Here is a 22,108-nt window from a genome sequence, read left to right as displayed (position 1 = left end):
GTATGGACATTGACTAGGCCATTCAGAACAATAAAAGCAGATGTCATTTAAAACATGACATTGTCGCTCTGGCTGTATCCCTAGGGTTGTTGTCCTGGTGAAATGTGACCCCTCCAGAGTACTTATTTGCTGTAGCCCCCTGAGCGCTCGTGACAAGATGTTAGTGGGATTATTTATCGCTTTCTTTCAACAAAGGCCAGATTATGTGGAATGTTCAAAGCTTTTGGTGTTTATTTTTATGACCTAACCGTATTTTAAATGTTTTTATCTTCCACTTTTTCTGCCGTCTTCCTGGGTCTTAATAATGTTCGTTCATTGAAGTTCTCTAAAAGGTTTTCAAAAACAGATGTATTTTATAAAGATTACATCACACAAAGCCAGACTTTGTGAAGAAGTTAGAAGGAAATAATTTGCACCGGATATTATTTAGTTACATCAGAGTAAAAGATGATGCAGGCCACACTTTTCAGATTTTTGTGTAATTAAAAAAAAAAAAAAAACCTTTATTTCTGTTTTATAATTATATGCTACTTGCACACTAGTTTATCTCATACAATTCCACTGCAAGGCACTTTACAAAAAGGATTTACTTTCTTGAAGCTTCACACTGAAGTTAAGTTGTGGTTTCCATGGAAACCCCTACTGAAAGTGCATGTTTTTTTCCCCAAGTAGATATTTTTTAAATATAAATAGAGCACATTTGATATCATAATGTATTTTTTTATCAAGTGTATCATTCATATATAGGTCTGGTAAAGAGATCATTTATTCTCATCTCTATTCAACATGCAACTCTTTAGTTTACGTATTAACTCTTGTGGCTTTACAAGCACATATACTTGTCAAAAACTTTTATTAATTTCAAAGTTCAGAGTAACACACGCTACTGGCAAATTAAAACGACAGAATTAGCCGAACCGATATGTGTACATACCATTCAATCTCGTTTGCCTGTTTGCCCGAACTCGTAAAAATGTCTGCAAGCAAAAGAAGAAAGGAGAGAGAGGAAACACTCATTAGACGTTCATTAGACAGCGGGCAGTGTTCACAAGAGCAAATCTCGCTGTTCTTAGTGGGATTGTTTTGGATACTTTCTGGGGGGGGCGCGCTTATCAAGACAGACAGTTCCACCTACTTCTCTCTTGTTTTCCACCTCTTCCATAACTCTCCGCTCCCCGTCGACAGCGGGCCTAAAACTCGCTGCCGCACAGGGCTCAGGGCTGCCGCCAGATGTTCTACATCCCAACAAACTAAGCGCTGTGACTACAAATCCACACGGATGGAAAAGGATTGAAAGTGGCGCCCGAGTCGGCATAGAGCTCTCGTTTCGGACGCCATGTTGGCTGTTGTGATCACGTGACCGTTGAGGAAACGGAAGGGTGCGAGACGTTGGTTGTTATTTCGCCTGTTGGTCACTAGGGGGAAGCAGCGGGTTTCATACTGAACCTCCAGGAGGCAATTCTGATGATTTACATAGAGATTATTGTCACTTAATAGGTGGGTTTGGCTACTTTTAACGCTATTTATTTGATTTATTTACTTAATTATAAATGTCTCACAATAATAAAATATGTCTATACTATTAATCTTGATTATCTTCTAGAGTTTTTCTCTTATGTTTTGGGTAGTGTCACTATTTTTATTTCAAATGACCACGCTCAAATTTACATTCGACTGTTAAATGTTGTAATTGTTTGAAAGACAAGAGTTTAACATTTGCTAAATGTAAATAAAGCATCAAAAGTACAAAGTCGGGTTGCAGAAAGATTGGCCAAATCTTTTTTTTTTTCATGCTACAATCACAAATTGGATGAATTTCCACAAATTTTACCACTATAAAGTAGCAAGGAGATGGTATATTGTTTTATTTTATTGCTACTTTCTTTTGCTATTGCTATTTTTTTTTTGTTCCCAAAAATAGAAAAAGATACAAGCTATGAGTGTGTACTCTACCAGTGTTTGAGGATATTGAGACTGATTTTTCCCCCTTAAATAGTTAAAACGTTGTAACACCAGACAATGAACACAAATTTTCAAGTCTTCCCAATTTGATTTGGCTCTAGACTTTGATTAGGTCATACAGTTTTCATTCAGCAAGGGATTTATTCTTGGTAATCTTCAACACACACCAGATTTCCAGAGTGCATGACCACTAGCTTTCCTGTCTGGAGATACTCCCATCTGAGCTATGGATCTCTGCAGTTCCTGCGGAGTTTGTTTTATTGGACATTGTGTAATATGGTGTTTAACCATTATAATATGTGTCAGTCAAGTACACTGTAGTCATTTGCAAAAACTGGTAGCAGAAACTGTAAAGGTTTTTTTTAAAAAATACTGTAGTTGAGTAAATGTATCACTACGAGATAAATTATTAATATTTTGTTTTTTCTTTTGTGCTCATATCTGGAACATTTTGGGGTCCGAGCTAGTTCATGCTGCCCGAGGTGAATTACCTGCATCATTAAAAATAATGGCCTCAGCAATAAATGTACAGTATTATGAAATTAATTGAGGTCAGACTCATTTGGCCTATCCACCTTTGTCTTTTGCAAAATGTGTCCCTCAGATCTGCTGGGATTCAACCTGGAGGGCCAAACGCAGTGACTATACGCTGACTAAAGCATTTCCTCTTACAGTTATGGATACCCGCTCTATGGTACTGCAACGATGCTCTTATTGTCTGCCATTGGTGGAAACCGTTGAGCAGCCGGGCCTTCACCTTCCCCCTCGTTGATCCTTTCCTCCCTCTTCATTCTCTGAGTTATTGGCCCGCTGGCCGTGCATCACCACCACCACCGCTACCTTATCATTATGATACACTCAGTGAACGGCTGAGGACAGGTCAGGTTTCCAGGAGACGCGAGAAAGCCTGTGAGCACTCAGACCTGACTGAAAAGGAGGAGGTGGTAAAGTCTTCCATTATGCTTCATTTCAGGGTGTTAAAATAAGTCCCCATCGACTTAATCATTTGTATAATATAAGGTGATTTCAGCAGTTTCACCAAATGAGAAAATCTCCTTTATTGCTTTAAGGTCTTTATGAGCTGTGTCATCCCAAACGTATGGATGTAACGTCGGCATGAACTTAATAGTTCTTATTTTATGGTGTTAAGGGGGAAACTCACTTAACCCGGAGATACATCACGGCCAGAAGAATTAGCCGAACAAATTTTGATGAATAGAATAGATAAAAGCAGTCAGGGTGACATCTGAGATTAAAGAAGATTGGTCTGTTATTCAGCTTAACTGCTGAGAAGGCATCAGAAAGCAAAATTTACCATAATATTCTACCGCTAACGCGTCATTATTACTTCAGTGCCTCATATCATCACATACACTTTGTTAGGCTGTTCAAACAGCCTTAATGTAACTTTCAATTTCAACTTGAACATGTTTGACTTTTTTTAACTTTAATGTCAGGTTTGAGTTCATGTTTTTGAATACTTGATCGGATTAAGAGGTATCTCAACTCCAAGCCCATAAAGGAGAGAGATTTTCTTTAAAAAAAAAAAAAAAAAAGTACAGATAAACATTTATATAAATTGGCCTAAGCTGGAGGGTTAGTAAGAAAACCGAATGAATCATGCTTGAACTTATAGACTAAAAGAAATTAAATTCCTTTAATAAACTACATTTCTGATGTTTTCTATTGAAAGAGATGACCTTCCTGCTAACATAAAAGTATAACTTCAACCATGACTGCCTCGAGCGGTGTGTGTATGTGCTTTTGTGACCTGATATCTGTCGGAGTGGTGGGCATCTTCAGATGACAGGGGTGACACCACCGGAGACTCTCCCTCTCTCTTGATGTGCACTGACAAAAGCATCGACTGGAGAGGCAAACAGAGAAGAGAGAGGAAAAAAAAGTCATCTTCTACGCAAATGATCTTGTCATGTTGTCACTGTATAGAGAAATGGTTATTCTATAACATATTGCAGTCCGAAAGCTACAACAGGATAATAAGGAGCAAAAAAGTACGGAGATTTGATAAAGAAAAGATATCAAAGCTTGAGCATGTTTCCCCCAACAGTTCAACTTGAGAAAACAGCGAAAATTTTTTAAAAGGTTAGCGTAGCATCATGCATTTCCCTGATCATTTGGACTGCAAAGGTATTTAATAAAAACTTGAATTTTGTGCAAAACGCGTGACACTCTGATATAGTTTGGTAGCAGTAGAAGAGCATGTAGTTTAAGTTTGAAAACTTTAATAGCAAATATCTGTTTGCATTACACAGACAGAACAAAAAAAATATCGTCTGCTAAAAGCCCGTGGTGATTTTCGCAAGGGAAAACCGGAACATACACAGCTGCTGGACTTACAAAGAAAATTGGTTCTAGGAGATGCTTACACAGAATTCGATGACCTCAAATAAATAAACTTTACAAAGAAGAAACATCCATATTGTACAACCGAGTTGTGGAGCAGTGAGGAGAAAAAAAACGGCCTTCCTGCCTTTCAGCAGCAGTTTGCAGATCATCGTCTTTACTTCAAAAGCTAAACTTCAGAGAAGAGAAACCATTTAAAGCATCAGATGATGTGATAAGGACTGATGAGTAAGCAACCGTGCAAAACTGAAGCAACTTACTACAAAACACTGCAGCTGAGTGTAAAATGTGAGGGTTTTCTTTATTTGTATTACAAAATTTTAACATTTATTTACGTCCCTCGAAGATCTACGACGCAGCAAAGACCCGGAATCATTACCCTTGGAGAACCCCGGCAGTGTTATTGCCTCAGCTGCTAAGGGCGACACGTCACCGATGATGACTGTAACCTGCCTGACTTTGTCTATAAAACCCCTTCCTCTGATTAGACTTAATGTTTATGGGACGTTAAGAGGAGTTAGGGAAGAAAGAGCGATTGGAAAGTGAGGAAGCCCTCAGAGGGAACGGGAGGAAATTGAGGAGAGGGCTGGCGGGAGAGAGGGTAAACATCCGACATTACAGGACACCGCCTGTCCATAAATCTGTCCCGCCACACTTTGTGCTGCCGCTCTGGCAGGCACGCACGTATAAAAGAATATCCTCTTCTAACCCTCTTCCCTGTGACAAAGACAGTCAGGGGACTCTCGCAAGTGACCGAGGAGCAAGGGTGGTAAGAGGAAGACAAGGGTATGAGAGAACGGGAGGGGAGAGGGAAGGTAATGTCTTTCTTTTACAACTGTCCGCCCTCACTCTCTCACTTTCTCTCCCTCCGTACTTATATTTTCATTTGTGCTTATGTGGCTGCTTTTGCTTTTTTTTTCTTCTTCTTCTTCTCTTTTTACAAGGCAGCTGTGAAATATTTGTATTTACAGTCATCTCCTATTAATCAAGTGGAAAGGGGCAGAGCAGAGGCTTAAGTGCTCGACAGCAGTAATCTAATAATAATATGTGAGAAATGACCAACCTCCAGTGCTGCCACAGTAAATTGGACATTATGCATGGTGCTTTTCTGCCTCTCTGAGTGTGTGTGTGTGTGGGTGTGTGCGAGTATGTGTGTCTGATCTTTCTTCTTTTTCACAGGTTTAAAAAGGTCAGGAATCCTTTACCTGGGGGGGCGGTCGAGGGATATATTTAAGTTTTATCATTAGAATATGACATTTAGTGGTAATCTACAAAGAGGTTATAAATGAAGGTCTTTCTCCAAATTTGGTCTTTAAAAAGCGCTAATTAAATCAACACGCAGAAAGACCAGCGTGAAAAAAAGAAAAGAAAAAAAGAAACCCGCCAGAATAGCGATTACGTCTACGACTTATTGCGTCAGATATCTGAACATGGTTCTTTTTCGAATGTGTTACATTTTTCTCTACAGAACTACCTTGCGAGTACAGCTGAAGAAGAAGAAGAAAAAAAAAAGACATAAGGAGGAGTTTTGGGGTTAATCCCAGGTATGAAATGGATGGGTGGTGCACAGCAGCCGGGGGAGAACAACAACAAGCCCGTATGCTTCAGACTGGCCCTCTTCATTCTCCACGGCCTGCCGCAGAATACTAAACGACAGCGGTAAGATGCGCAGTCACGGCTGCAGAGGAGGGCCAGCGCTCACCCCTCAACCCTCCTCCGCCTGCCTCACTGGAGTACGAGCCCACCCGCAGCACCGCCAGCGCTCTGTTTTAAGCCCGGGTCAGCACCTTCTGCACCAAGCGTTGGGGGATGTGGGGGGAGTACTGATTTATTCAAGATCCCCCCCGTGGATTCATGTTCGAGTCAAAGCGCTCCCTGACTCGAGGTGTTCCGACTTTCTGCGGTTAGAGGTTGAATACGAATGTGGAACGGGGTGGCTTAGGTTTGGCCTTTTTAGAAAAGTCACCGTAGGTTTTCTATGTTCATGTGTTGCTCTATGATGACGAGATTAATTAGATTAAAAACTGGAGGCAACATTCGTTCAGCTGGACTTTTTAGACTACATGTTTTTGTGGTATGGAATGAAGATGAAACAAATAATCTAAAAAGTGTAGCAGGGATTTGCATCCAGCCTTAAAGTCAATACTTTGTGAAGCCACCATTTTTTAGGAGGTACAGGGTTTCCCCCAAAAATCCATCTAAGCCTGGTGGTAGTGGCAGCAGGCCAGCCCATCAGTTACACCGTGTTTTTATGTTAAAAAATGTTAAACGTTAACAGAAAGTTTTGGAAATAAAACATCAACAACAAAGAAAATAAAGCAGTTTTGAATAAAACTAGTCTTTCTGTAGGTTGTGAATGCCATTATCTTTTTAAAAAGTTATCTGTCAGCTAAAGGCTACTGATGTTTTATTATTCATCAACCTAGCATAACCCACCTTTGCTATCACTTTTACTGGTCTATATATATATACATGTATACTGTATATATAAATAATAATTTAAAATAAACAAATGATTATTATCCTGGTGGGTGGGGAAGTAAAGCCTGGTGGCCTAGCAGACTTATAATATACTGGGGGAAACCCTGAGGTACGTCTTTCCCAGTTTGTACATCTGGACATTGACTTCGCAAAAAGAGCTCAAACTCAGTCAGATTCTTTGATGTAAAACTTTCAATTGTGACCCAACTTTACGCTTAGTGTTGGACGGAGGAATCTCCACTAGAGTTTAAGATATTTTAAGAGGTTTTCTTTCAGGACAACCCTGCATTTAGCTCCATCCATCCTACCGTTCACTCTGACCCGTTTCCCTGTCCCTCCTGAAAAATCCTTTCCCACAGTATGACGCTGACACCACCATGTTTCACTGTGAGATATGGTGCATTCAGGGTGGTGCGTTTTTGTCTTGTCTGACCAAAGCACTTTTTTTAAAGGCTGGTATTTATTCTCTGAGGGTTTATTTGAGGTTTGTTCGAGCTATCAGAGTAAAAGCGGGCTGACCACAAATGCAAACCGGGCTTTTAAGATTTTCTTATCATAAAACGGTGTTATTTTTCTTCTACATGACATTGATTATGCACTAATTTGTGTTGATCGTTTAGATAAAATCCTATTAAGGTTTATGATTGTGCCTCAACAAAAATGTGAAAACGCTGATAGGATGCGAATACTTTGGCAAGAAATTGTAAATTATTGCCATTACACCATGTCAGAATACTTCTAGAATGCTCTATGTCTGGCGGTTCGGAAATGCTCCTTAAATCTCTCCTCATCTTATTAGAAAACCAGACAATACATTTCCTTTTGGGCCGTCTGCCTGCGAACCACAGGACTCAGCTCTGGGTAAGTTTGTTGGTGGGAAATACAAGAAAAGATGTGCGCAGATCTGATTGACAGGACAGCAATGAATCATTCCAACAATGTTATTTCTACGCTAAGCAAATCACATCCACACGAAAGTCAGACGCTGCTCTGAAATACGAGCCTCTCCTTACCTTGGGAGTTCCCGGAGTGGCTACGCCATCCTTGGACGAGGGGTTCTTACTGCAATCAAGAAACAGGACAAGAAGGAATTTAGTGAAGATTTATACAATAATGTGTTGCTGAGCCGAGTCTGGGCACACGCTGCGTGCTTGTTCAGCTCGTTTCCCTTGATAAAACAAGCAATGTCTGTAAATTTTCAGCACATCGGAGAGCAAATTCTCCGGACTCTTGTTAATGCGTTCGCGTGCATTTTATCCGCCCCGCTCTTCCTTTCGCCGTCATCCCTTTTTGTTTTCCATCAGGCACTTTACAGCAGCTACGACCACCAAAAAGCGACGCGTTCTCCAACGCCGCCGCGCTTTCACATGAACACGGAACATGTGTCGGGAGGCGGGAAACGAGAGAATTTGCCAGTGCTGCCAAACGGCGCTCACTGGCAGTCTGAAAATATGTCGAGGACCATCATTTGGCTCGGAAACAAGCGAGACAGCTTCGATTGGAAATGAAGGACGGGGGGAGTCAAAAATGTAGAAAATTGACAGTTTTGCGCTTTATCCTGCCAACAAACCAGACATGTGACATTTCTCCTTGATGCTCATTCTCAATTGATCCACTCATCCTTCTTTCTACCTTCTCTCCGCGCCCCATCATCCCCTATCTCTCTCTCGCTCCTTCACTTTCTTTCACTCAGACACTGAGATAAATTTCTCTGAGCCTCATGGAGCGTTGCAACAGGCTTGACATTGACACGGCGAGGCAGGGGTTGTCATGTTTGCTTTGAGACCCCGTTAGCAGTCCAGACCCTCGGACACGCTCACACAGGCGCAGTCACTCACTCATACACACACACACACACAGGCTAACAGACAAAGGCAGATTGAGGAAGGAACAGTGCCCAAAACTGAATTGAGCGCAACCTCTAATCTGACAGCATGCCCCGGTAGACCAGGGATTTTATTTTGCAACGGCTGAACGGGTGGATCATAAAAATAAGAGGCTTTATTTATATGTTACTTATCTGACGGAAGAATTTGCAAACTGGCGTACAACAAGGACGGGCCAGTGAAACATTATCCTCTGCAATAGGAAATAGTGTCTTTTTTTAATCTATATTAAACATTCAGTTAATACCAGACATTTACATACACGGTATATAACTTATGAAACATGTTTTCACTGCAGGAAAATCTTAATCTAACCAACTCTTTTTTCCGTCACGTTTCTAGTGTAAATGTCTTAGGAAACTTAAGACATTTTCGCAGCAAGAAATATGAGCTTGATTAAGTCAATAATTCCTTAATATTGATGAAAATTGATAGTTCCACTGGCAGATTTTTTTTTACTTATAACAAGACATTTTTCCCATGCAACAAGTGAAATAATCTGCCAATGGAACTAGTACTTTTTCATTAATGTTAGGGAATTATTGACTTAAAACAAGCTCATATATCTGGCTGAAAGGTTGTTTGCAAGTTAGTTTTGTGTTATTTCAAGCTTTCAAAATAGTTCCACCAGAAACTTGACAAAAAATACTTGGTCAGATTTAGTTTTTTTTTGCAGTGTACTCACTCTGACATTTAAAAAAAAAAGACTGTGGTGTCACATTCCTGCCAAAAACACGCTCTAGCCCAAAAATTGACCTCCTTCTCTGATTAAAGGGCGTATTTGTCAGTTGGAGGCGGTAAATCTTCTGACTGGCTGGATTTTCAGCTGAAATCTGTTGACAGGAATCAGCTTCTACAATGGTCTCCCACATGATGAGAGTTGAAATATTCCACAGAGTCATCATAAATTATTTCAATTATAACATGCGTTGTGTGAAAATGGTGGTGAAATCATGTAAAGTTTTTCAATTCAAATATTAACTGAGAAAATGAAATATTGTCATTTCCATACGTAATTGATAAACTTTTCAAGTCTGTATTCCTAAAAAACAAATCTCAGCTTTAAGAGCTAGCTAGGTGTATGCTTTAGCAAAAGGGTAGGAAAACAAGAAGCTATGGAAACCTGAAAGGAGAACCCAAAAATCTAATTTCCATCTATTTGTTATTTCTATAACGTTTGCCATCAAAAAGTGGACAGCAAGCAACTTTGGCTGGCCTGTATGTGGCGCTGTAACACTGCCATGGAAATGGAACAAAAACAAAAACAGAGAAGCACAGGCACTTGCATATAAAAGTAGTGGGGGGGTCAGTTGTGCATTGTTTCATAACTGACATCATCAGTTATGAAACAAGGCATATTGGTTATCTACATGATAAACAAGGGTGGAGCTTTAAGATTTATAGAACCAAGGAACCATTTTCTGAAAATTATCATGTCAGAAGTCCCTAAATCCAACTTCTGTATGAGTCCGAGGTCAAAAACAAAACACTTATATATATATATATATATATATATATATTTTTTTTTTTTCATATAAAACAACTCCAGTGCAGATGGCACCTCAAGCTGTCAAAGTTAACATGTCTTGTCTCTTTAAAAGCAGCATTTCAGTTTGGAGCAGAGGTGGCTTTTGATATGTGTACGGCTCTATGACAAGGGCGGCAAGGTCTGAGGGATGGCGTAAGTGTGTTAAAGGTGGGGGAAGTTTATAGGCTACTGGCATCCAAAACACGCTTTCTGTTACTTATTTACCAGAAAATATGTTTGTAAATGCTAACGCAAATTGAGTTGGTATCTGATTAACGGCTTCCGATTTGGTGCTAAATTAAAGGGCTAGTTCATAGTTTTTATCCGGTCTACATTTGACCAGGTGCTGATACAGCAACTGGGGAAAGGCCTGAAAACTGTGAGTGAGGAGTCGGGACTCGTGCTTACGAAATCTAACCGTATGTTACAAACAGTAGCTGAGTGTCACGTTATGGAGCGGGTATGTGAGAGCCAGTTAAGTTCTGCTCATGCACCTGTGGACGTGCGTCCGCTTCCGAGCATGTTTGTGCTGGCCGCTCCCGTTCGGCAACAAAGAAAGCAAACACGGGGCTGACACAGTCAAGCTGCCGCGCGACGCAGCCGAATCTGCCAACCTCCCCCTCTCCCTCACCTCTCTCACTTCTTCGCTCCCATCTCTGCCTCTCTCTCATCTCTCTCCCTCGATCTCCCCTTTTATTCATTACCTGGAACCTTTGCAGAGGCGTCAACAATAACAGCCACCTCCACCTGCTTGTTGACAGTGTCAAACAGCGACGGGAGAGCGAGCGAGACGGCGAGGGGACAGCAGTTGCGTGCCTGCCGCAAAAGGGTGTGGGGGGAAATTGCCACATTGACAGAGAGGGTGATGGAGAGATGAAAGGAGAGTGGAAAAGGGTGGTGGTGTGGGGGAGCGGGGGGAACGCGAGGTGAAAGAAAGATGTGGTAAGAGAGGATGAGCGGGCAACACAAAGAGGAATGATGAAAGGAGACAGAAAACGAGAGGAAGGAAAACAAGAGGGAGTGATAGGAATGTTGGCGCTGCCTCTTCTTAGGGGTTTACACATCTGTTCGTCGTGGTTTCTATGAATTTTTGATGGTGGTGGTGGGGATGTCGGGGATGGGAGTGGGGGATAGGAAGCCCTGGAACTTCCAGCTGGCTGGCACGTCAAAAAAAAAAAAAAAAAGAAAAGAAACACGGGAGGCAGAAACCCCGCCAAACAAGCAGCTGGAACAGATACAGTTTAAAATATGTTTTGATAATGACTTGATAATGAGGGAAGTGTGAAACGGAGGACAGGTGAGGGAATGGGGGGGTCCCTCTCTTCCTCCTACTTCTTACAGGTCTTTGTCCTGTCCCACCACTTGAGAGAGACTGTCTGAACACTAACTACAAGATTATGAATAGGAAATAAAAGCAAGTGTGAAGGATCCTCTGCTGTGTTTGATGGTAAATGGACTGAACATATAGCGCTTTTCTGATCATTTTGACCACTCAAAGCGCTTTACACTAGAGTCACATTCACCCACACAAATGTATACACAGATCATTAGACAATTTGAGGTTAAGCACCTTGCCCAGGGGCACATCGACATGTTGCAGGAGGAAGCTGGAATCAAACCTACGACCTTCCGATCACAAAACGACCAACCTACCCACAGTCACCCTGATATGGATGATATGGTTCCCTTGATATGGACAAGCTAAGCCTGGTGAAATCTGAATATGGTGTCTCACAACCAAAAACCTCTATCTGTTTTGTGCATTTTTTATTTTATTTAATTTTTTTATAATTAAGACAATACTGACTCACTGACTCAAACCATCTTCCCTGTGCCTCAAATTACCATGTGTAGCAAGGGGACGGTGCGCCCAGGGTGACGTGCATCGGGTGTTTTTTCTTCTGTTGGCCAGAAAGTTCACTTTCGTTCTCATCTGTCCAGAGCTGCTCATGCATGTCCCATATTTGGGTTCTTGTGGCTTCCTTTGGAAAGCAGCTTTGTTCTTGCCACACGTGTATAAAGGCCAGATTTGGATGGTGCACAATGACTAGTTACCCTATTGACAGATACTCCATCTGGAGCTGTGGCTCTCTATGCGCAAACAAAAATTCACTCGTGTTTGTGGTTGTAACGGGACAAAATGTATATTAAAAAAAAAGGGTCAAGGGAATGACGCTGCATGTGACCGACAGCCATCCTACAATCCATTTAAGCAATTGGGCTGTTCTTGGTGAAAACAAGAAGGTTGATGGCACAATAAATTCAAGACGTTGATTCCTTTTTGCCTTTTTTTTTTTGGTGTCATCTGCCAGGGAGGTAAGGGTTTTGGCCGTGTGGACGTAAATTGATTATGGAGAAGGATGAGGGGGAGGAAGGGGCAGCAGAGGTGGGAAAAGGAGGAGGAGGAGGAGGAGGAGGGTGTAGTATGATGGGGTATGTAAATGACTTTGCCACCCTCAACCACCACCCCTGAGCCACCTGACATGTACGGGGCATGATAGATTTCCATTTGCCAAGCTCTACATCTGTGTGCGATTTCCATGTCCTCGCAGATGCTGCGGCCCATGAACAAGTGACACAGCCGCAAGGGAGGACAGGCAGGCGGGCGGGAAGGCAGTTGTAATCAAACCCACAACCATTTACATGCAGACAGAACAGGACTGTGAGCGGAAGAAGCAGAAAACAAATAGCGACACGCTGGAGAACAGGCATTAAGAGCCAAGCAAGATGCAGCGCGCGCGCACGCGTCCCTTCGTTTCCATATCCGTGGGTTTGGTTTTTTTTATTCGGCAACCGCCTGCGTGTCATTAAAGGTAGATTTACTACAAATTGGGCCAAATTCCCACTGTCACTTTCAATGATGGCTGCCACCATGCAGAGAGCCAGAGAGAGGAAGAGGCAGAAGGTGATTTAGCATAAGGTCGGTTCTGTGATGCAACACACATACAAACCCCTCTTGTTTGTTACTTTCTATGTGAAAAACTATGGATTTTTTGCTTTATTATTATTATTATTATTATTTTCTTCAGCACATGTCTAAAATTGGTCCACTGTATCTATATCATTTAACACCTCCTCCCCCATCATCCCTTTTTTTTTTGCAGTGTGTCTTTGGGTTAATGGTGAGTAGGTAAGTCAGCCAGGCGTGACGCTAGCCACCATCCCATCTCACCCAGGGATGATGCGATTTCCTTAAATAACTGTGTGTGTGTGTGAGAGAGAGAGAGAGTTTCACCAGTTTGGTATCCAGAGGGAAGGACAAACTAACCTTCATTATTAATTGGAATACACCTGCATCCTGAAGTTTAACAAGAGAATATCTTTTCTCCCAGTTTCACTTCATCTTGACGCATCTTTTTTTCTCATCCTTACGTTTTCATACATTTTTTGATAATTTTATTATCAAATAACAGCAAGCCAAGCATAGACTCTGATGAAGGCACTGAAAAATTTAAGAAGTCTGTCACTGACAATAAAAACTTCGTCAAACTTAATGAATCCTAACATTTCTTTTGTACAAAGTGCCTAGGTTTTACGAGCTATTATTTTCTTCAGGTAAGTTTCTTTAAGTTTTAACTAGCATCGCTTCCAATTGATAATCTGTTCAGCTGATAGAGTAGGGTGACTAGACGTCCTCTTTTTCCCAGACATGTCCTACTTTTCAGACCTAAAAAGATGTCCGGGGGGAATTTAAAAATCGTCCGGGATTTTGGACGGGATTTAACATTGTTAGGGTGACCAAACTTCCGTATTTCCCGGGACATGTCTGTATTTCACGTCCTGTCCCGGGTTCTTTTTAGAAAGTGAGGAAATGTCCTGTTTTTTTTCATTTCTTTCATTGAACCATTAAATTTACAGGCACTAGGGCACTGTGCACGGCGCTGCGTGTCACATAATCCCTGAGCCGCGTCAGTGCGGGCAGCCCTGTTCTTAATCAGAAGATAGTCAGTACGCCAACAACATGCCAAAGCGCAAATGTATGGAGTTTCCCCGCCTTTAGAGCCCCCCCCGCTGCAAGGTGTTCTGGTGTTGCAGGTTGTCCTGGAATTCCCAAAGTAAAATATGGTCACCCTATGATAGAGGAGCAACAAACGTAAAGCCATTGTGTTGTTAAAATGTAGGAGTATCTATTAATATAGCATTCTATCCCACAACCATAAACATTTTAGTTTGAAATTTTTTTATTTACTGAAATCTGCCTAAAACAAAGGACCCTGGCTGGCTAGCTGTTAGCCTTTCTGCTAAAGGAGAGGAATTGCTACCTATAAAAACTTCCAAAAAAATTTAAACTTTATTGAATTGTTTTAAGTGATATAGACAATTACTTTCATATCTGAAGTACTCTACTCACTTGGCAACTTCAAAATTAGAGTTGCCAGTCCTGAAAGCTAAAGCCTTCTACTTTCTGCTTCTACTTTCCTAACTCTAGTCTCAAAAAGGTCAAACACTAACATGCTTGAAAGCAATTTTACAAAACTTTGAGTTGCTGCCAGATTTGCACTAGTAGTTAATTAGCAAAGCAGCAGGTGAATATTTAGATAGTAAATGGAGTGAAAATGGAAAAGGTTGCAGTGTGTGATTAGTATTTTTTCCTGTGCACAACACATAGCGAGAACAGAACATGTACCAACTGCTGCGTTGAATAGTAAGCCAATGCAAAAATTAATAAAAAGCTTCACTACAACCGTGACTAAATATCTGATTCTAATGCATGTTTTTATATATCACATGAAGACAGCAACAGTTCTTAGAGATGCTTGTGTTGTGCCTGTATGAAAAAGAGAAGGCAAAAAAAAAACTTAAAAAATGACAGGGACTGTTAGAGATGAGAAGATAGATTTATATACGTATATTAAGATATAAGATGATGAGGGTGATTGTGGACAAAGAGAAATAAAGGGATGCGGTGGAACTCGTAGATTCAGAGGGACAGCAGAAGCCCACAAGTGTAAAGGTTGGAGAAATACAGAGTGATTTCCATGCGGGGTGACGCAGTCAGTTGCCCTCTTTCCCCGGGTTAATGGGGACTATCATAAAGCTGGGCCGCCAAAGTGCACAGCAGGTCACACAAACACACACGCTGACAAGTGGGGGGGGGCAGCAACACGCGCAGACATACAAACACGCATACATAGCTTGGCATGTGTTTGAGGTGAAATATGGACCCTAATGGCTGTGTCCCATCGTTAAAAGGGCTTGGAGTTGATTTATCTGTCATAAAACGGCTCGTGCAACTGCCACGAGGAGGAGAAAGAGGCGGCGGGGAACCCGAGGTCACAGGTGTGAATCCTAATCCCAGTAGGAAACACTTAGCTTTATATTGACGGCATGCTTCTCCCTTTTTATGCAGATTTATGGCACCCAAATGCACGTACCGGAGAAATATTGCTCGGCGAACCGAGCTGAACTAAGCCGAAGCCCAAGCCTTACGGGTTAAATGACGCCAACGCCAACCATTGTCTTCAATGCTCTTTTCTGGTTTACCTTTGCGTTTTGTACAGTGTGTCTCTCAACCTGTTTTAAAACCTGGCCGTAGTTTAGCATTACATGATGTCATGGTTTGGCTTGGGCAAAATGAAGCTTTCTGCATAGTTACGAGCTCACACAGTCATACCTGAGGCAGATTGTGGCTAGTCTCTCTATTTCGGTTTCCATGTGCTCCTGTAGCTCTCCGGGCCTCAGCAGCACTTGGCAAATTGGACAAATGGGAGCCTGGCTGTCATATAGAGACATCTTCTTTTTACCTGGAGACAACAGAGAAGAGGGATAGACGGCATCAGCGCAACAACAGAATCTAACTTTGAGTAAAGTGCAACCCAAAGTTGATGGTGACTTGCAAAATTTTTCAAACCGTTTGAACTTTTTCCACGTTTTTCCATGTATCGACCCCAAAATCTTCCACAGGTACAATAAAAACTCACTTGTACTCTCAGCCCCCCTTTTACTCAGATTCCCCCCCCAAAATATCTGTGTTGTTGACGTTTGAAGTCAACAACACAGAAAGCACCTGTGTGTGAATTAATCTACATATAAATCCAGCTGTTCTGTGAAAACCTAGATCATGAGTGAACAAACGGACATCATGGAAGTCAAGGAACACTTAAAGACAGGACAGGGAAGAAGTTGTGGAGGAGTTTGAAGTAAGGAAAGGAGCTGGAATAATAAGTTTTAAAATAAATAAATAAGTGGAAGTCCCAGTTAGAGTTTGCCATTAGTCAGGTAGAGGACAACTATAGGGAAGCTAATCTTGAGTTGATGGGATCAAGACAATAACCCTAAACATACAAGCAGAGCTACAATGGAATGGCTCAGAGACTGGTCCAGTCAAAGTCCAGAACTCGATACAATAAGAATCTTATGGACCGTGCTTTCTACCCAACCCAGCTGACCTTGAGGATACTTCCACAAAGACATACAGATTTGTTGCTACATTGTGGTATGTATCATGAGAAAGTAAGAAAAAGTTTGAGGATCATCAGCACTTGTGCACAGCACTTTAAATTTAAAAAAAATCAAGTGACTGGAGAAACAATCCAGCACCTTCAGAATAACCTTTGCTGGTGAAAGCACTCCCCCCCCCACCCTTACTCTATAAAGTCCCAGACATTAAGTGAACATACATTAGATTACTCACACAGAAAGCGGACCAGAGTGCTGCACAGACTTTATTGTGTAATGTTGCTCTGAGGTCAAAGTGAGAGGGAGGTGCGTGGGGAGGAAGGGGGACTTAAAGAAGTGTCTGCCGTGGATGAGCTAATGCTGTATAGAGTCTGCCAACACCACCTCACTTCATTGTCCTTGATCAGCAGGGCAGCAGGGTGGGGCCCACCTGTTTTGTGTGTCAGCATGCGTTTCATCGGTCGTCCAGCACCCTTTGTGTTTCGTAGGCGTACGGCGGCCCTTAGAGTTCACCGCCCCGTCTGTCTGGACTGGCTAAAAATAGCAGCTGTTTTTGAAACTGTATCGGTGGTTCGTTTCGGAGGATGCTTCCTGATTTCCAGAGCTCAGCCAATCAAATGCGGCTTTTTTTTTAGCCCGCGAACAAAAGGGTCCCCCGTCTCAGCCAGGACATCCTGTTTAGACTATTTGTCACCATGGCATCACAGAGAGTCGGGTCAGGAGGACTCCCACTTTGACTTGCGCACCGAGACCATCACAATCGTACATGAGCGTATCATGTATCTCTATCATATACTCTGCATGAGGATTGAACAGACAATGTACCCACTCAGTTATTGCTTCTTTGTTAGAATGTGGGGCTATACAAAGCTTTTTCTCCTTTACTTAAACAAGCCAGAAGCAATAGAAATCTTGTCTGATAAGGGAAAAATAAAACAACTTTTACTCTTTATGCCTGCTTTTTCTTTCCTCTTCGTAACGTTTTCCTTTGTAACAATTTTACTTCATTGTCCCTTAAGTGCAGTGAGGTCTCTCCACTTTTTGTCATGTCGCAACTACAAACTTATTTTACCACAACTTTTTGACACATGTAACACAAAGTAGCGCATAACTGTAAAGCAAAAGAAAGCAATGCTCCATTTTCAAAAGCCTCCCCACAACGTGATGCTGAACACCAGGGGCGGAGGTTCAGGGGAGCCTAGGGTGGGGCGGTGGGCCCCACGCCCAGGCCTACAGGGGGGCAAGATGGGAGGCAGAGTAAGACTTTACGGATCCAAGCCGCCTGATGAGAGCTGGAGAAAGCGGGCCCTCTCCTGTTGAGTATGGTGTATATAGGATTATATAGCCTGGTGTCCCTGTAAATTATATAGTATTCTGCCCCAGTCATTGTTGACTCATGGTTGCTAAAAACTTTACAAGACCGACTGATTTTAGTGACATAGTGGGTGTAAAATATTGAATAAAATGTTGTACTACATGACTGGCTTTATTTTCACTCTTACATTTAACCTTATGACACAAAATTACAAGTGGATCGTCCATATTGTCTCCAAGTGTATTCTGGGTAAAGCTTGTCACCAACCGTCCACCAGTGTCATCAGTCACTTGGCAACAGATGGGAAACTAGCTAGAGCATTTCTACAGACTAAGTTAACATGGAGCGGCAAGGTGAAAAGGATGGAAAAAAGAGAGCAAGGAAAAGCCAAAAACTGGACGCATATTTTGTTCCTTGTCTTGGAGATGAACCAGACTTTTTTGTTGGCAGCGATTCAGACCCACCAAAACTGCCAGCCCAGCGAAGGAGCTGGACTAGTTACAGGTAGCAACTCTGACATTATTCACATTATTAACTGTAGACTGGTAGTAAATTGCATCATTCCAGCCGCCGAGCTTACATCCCCTTTTTTCTCTGTCGGTGGTACAGCGGTGATGTCAGGGACAGAAGTTATAGTCGGTTTCAACAGTTCGGGTTGAGCGCGTCTTTGAGCCAAGACAGCAGTATGGCGTTTATAGTTAAGGTTTACATTGGAGAGATCGTCCAGTTTGTGTGAATGGCGGCGCGCGCGATCCGCGCCGAGTTACAAAGATCCAGAGGTGCACGAGGTGCTGCGACACGCCGCACGTGCCTCTGCGTACCCGCTTCACGCGCGCTGCTGCGTGCTCGGTTCAACACGTCAACCAGGCTTCAGGCTCTGAGTTTGAAATTGATAAAGTGTTAACATGATCCGATCGCTATCCGCGGTTCAGAACTGATTTGAATTTGTGTTGTTTCATCATTAGTGACCAGCAGCCTGATGTTTCTGTTCTCTTGGTTTGTTGTACTTTATGTCAGATGGATTTCAGAATGACAGAGTGGCTCTCTGTGGAGGTGAAACTTGTAAGCTCCGCTGTTGTGGGCATGTCTATGTTGTAAAGTTAAATTATCATGAGCTTTATTATTTGGGTATAAAGGGCCCGGTCATTAGCCCCGCCCACCCGGCCCGACTTGTTTCGCTAGTGCTGAACGCCACCACCTTTCTCTGTGGTGACGATGGTTTTCCTCACCGCAGATTGCTTTCTACGTTGGCCGGAAAAGGTCAGCGCTGTTTGTTTGAAGTTGGAGATTATGTTTTGTACTCTAACTCTGCTTTTAACATCTCCTGAACTCTAGCTTTGACTTGCTTGCTGTGTTTCTTGGTCTTTATGATGCCGTTTGTTCACTCATGTTATCCAAAAATAAATCTCAATAAGGCAAACTGTATTCGTATTGAGATTAAATTACACAGGAGGACTCTACTTACCAATTAGGCTGGTTGCACCAGATTTTATTTACGGGGTGTAGGAGTAGAAGGGGCTGGATTTAAAATAATTCTGCATACTTTTGATTTTTACTTGTGCAAGTATTAGAAATCATGTCTGACTTTTTGTTTCTACTTCAAAATGACAGTATATGGTACTTTGTCGTGACGTGTTACATTAAATGGCAGTAAAATACTTGTTTGGAGTTATAATATAGGTGTGGAAAAGATCAAAAGGTATGAAAACTCTTTCGCTCTGCTTCCCACCCCACCAACCTTTATTGACAAGATAATTTGAGTCAGGCTGGAGAATCCACTGCAATCCTGAGTCTGCATCCAATGAGGGCTCCATCTAACCCAATCCAAAATTTTCCTGACAAATACTTGCACAAACGCGCGCTCAAAGTACAAAACCCTCCATTTGTGCAATTTCAGGCTTTTGTAATGCTAAAACAAAGAAATCAAATACGTATTCAGCAGTTATGGTGCTTTTTTTTTTTTTTGCATTTCAACATGAAGCCATTTTCCTTTGAATTATAATACGTTCTATGTAAATTAGTTTTTCTTTCCAGAGATCGATGCTGAAATGTAAACGCAGAGATATAACAACAAACAAGCAGAGAGGGATGAAAAAGGAAGGATTGGAAAACGTGCAACTGTGAACTGATTTGAATTTTTATAGGTGCCAAGGAAACACGTTTAAGTTCCCCTATTAAAACCAAAGAACCATAACTTAAAGATGACCTGGTTCTTTCATGGAAAAGTAAACAAAACTTCTTCATAGAAGAAGAGATGCAAATTTCCCCTGATTAAAACATAGGTGGTAGAAAGCAAGTTAGAACACTTTGAGACACTTTTTATTTTGTACCTTGCATGAGTTGTTAACCCCCCAGAACTTGGAGGCGTTGAAGTGAATGGAAAATGCACATTTTACAATACATTTCCAGTCACTTTCCTCACCCATTTCACATCGTCTACGCATTTCTTCTCTGTTTTTCTTTCTCATCCTTTCCCAGAGGGAAGTGAGCGATGGGGAGAGGCCAGCGGAGAGATAAATCCGGTGAACGAGGGAGAGGAACAACAGGAAAGGGAGCAGTGTTGATGTGATGCGATGTCCCACACCAAGCTTGTCAGCCCCTTAAACATGATTAATGTTGGGCCACGAGCGTCACACATACACACAACTTCTTCCCACATGTCCTGCTTTAGACCTCACAGCTCCAATCTGTGGTCCAACAAGGGAGCGTTTAATCTTGGGAAGCGCAGGGAAGAAGCAGCAGTCAAAGAAGGTGGAGGGTGGAGGGGGGAGCAGAGGCAAGACAAAGTCAAGGAAATAGGGCTGACAGGACTTTTTAGTTGGGAGATTCCTCAGTGAAACAGCAGCTGGAGAGTAAATGAATGCTGCATGGATGGAGGACTGGACAAAGATGTTTCCCTTCATGACAAGAATGATGGAATACAGGCCTAATGGGCCAAGATGGATCATCTCATCTCTCTTTCTCTCAATGTCCGTCTTTCTTTCTGTCTCAATCCTTTCTCTGCATCTTCAATTTCCTTTTCCACCCATCTTTTAAAACGTCTTCCTCTCGCTACTTCTCCCTGGTGCAACGTTTCTTTCTTTCCATCGATGCCAAGCGACATTCACTGGTTTTGTTCAGGTCATCCATCCGTCCGTCCTCCGTCCAATTTGTGTACTACCAACTGTAGTAACAAAATAATAATTTGTCTGGCGGAACCCAAGAATCAGGGTTAGTGTTAAAAGTTGGAGCTGCTTGGGTGGCCTCCTAAGACTCAATCCATAGAAGATTTAATTAACATCCAGATGCAAAAGTAAATAAATAATTAGTACCATTTTTGATTTTACGAAGACCTATTTTAAATTTCATCCCAATAAAGGGAGCTCACCAGATCTTTAACTTGCCTTATGGAATAAATTATTGCTTAAAGACATCTTGCAAAGCACAATCTTTGTTCTTTGTACTGTCTCAAAGATAGCAACTATATGCTATATGCTACCTTACTAAACCAATTGAGACAGAATGCACAACACAATCTGATTGGCTCCTATTTGGCACATTCACACTGATCTGCCAGGGGTTTATAAGACGAAACTATTGTTAATATTTGAATGCAGAAATATTGATCTGCTTTATGGCGTAGTTTGCAAAAATCACAATTGCACAACACTTTTTGTGTAGCTAACACACTAGCTTAGCTCATCATCACAGTTTATTTGTTCACATTTCCCTTTCAGACATCAACATTTTTACTAAACTCCCGCCCAGGTAACACCAGTAGTACCGCCTGTTGTACCTGTACCACAGTTTGAAAAGCTCTTCTGTATCGACTTGGTTGTATGCCAAAAACAGAACATCTTCGTGTCTTACATGCTTTTCAAGTTCCAAGTGAAGCTCGGGAGGTGTTTAAATGAAACCTGTCCTTGGCCAGGCTTTTAAAACCCTGAAATAACAGGATAAATCCCACAAACAAACACAACCATGGGCCATTACACACAGCAGATGGTAAGGAGGAGGAAGTCGGATCATACGGAAGAGTGGAGACCAAAGACGTGTGGTCTTCTTTTTACTGCGTCCTGTCCTTGTATTTTTATCCCTTCCCTTTAATCCACGCTATCAAATGCTCTAATTTCTCTCACTTCTTTCTGTTTCCCTACCATCCCATACTTATTTGGCATTCCTTGCTCTGTAATT

At 41.9% G+C, this 22,108-nt stretch overlaps 1 protein-coding gene across 3 annotated transcripts in view; it reads right to left on the bottom strand.

The window, feature by feature from the left end:
- rnf220 (ring finger protein 220) overlaps window positions 1-22,108 on the bottom strand; it is a 195,503-nt gene that overhangs the window by 29,803 nt on the left and 143,592 nt on the right. For 2 of the 3 annotated variants that reach the window (XM_023335199.1, XM_023335200.1), the window contains exons 4-7: window positions 15,836-15,965; window positions 7,821-7,869; window positions 3,734-3,829; window positions 935-977 (exon numbers count right to left, since the gene is read on the bottom strand). In XM_023335199.1, the coding sequence (XP_023190967.1) occupies window positions 935-977; window positions 3,734-3,829; window positions 7,821-7,869; window positions 15,836-15,965 (318 nt within the window). Of the gene's footprint in view, window positions 1-934; window positions 978-1,135; window positions 1,361-3,733; window positions 3,830-7,820; window positions 7,870-15,835; window positions 15,966-22,108 lie in introns of those variants that run through there. The other variant, XM_023335201.1, reaches the window with a different exon arrangement.

This window comes from Xiphophorus maculatus, chromosome 6, assembly GCF_002775205.1.
Source record: "Xiphophorus maculatus strain JP 163 A chromosome 6, X_maculatus-5.0-male, whole genome shotgun sequence".
In the NCBI taxonomy this organism is placed as follows: domain Eukaryota; kingdom Metazoa; phylum Chordata; class Actinopteri; order Cyprinodontiformes; family Poeciliidae; genus Xiphophorus; species Xiphophorus maculatus.
Note: the sequence above shows the minus strand (reverse complement) of the source record. Positions and strands in the feature narration are given on the sequence as shown.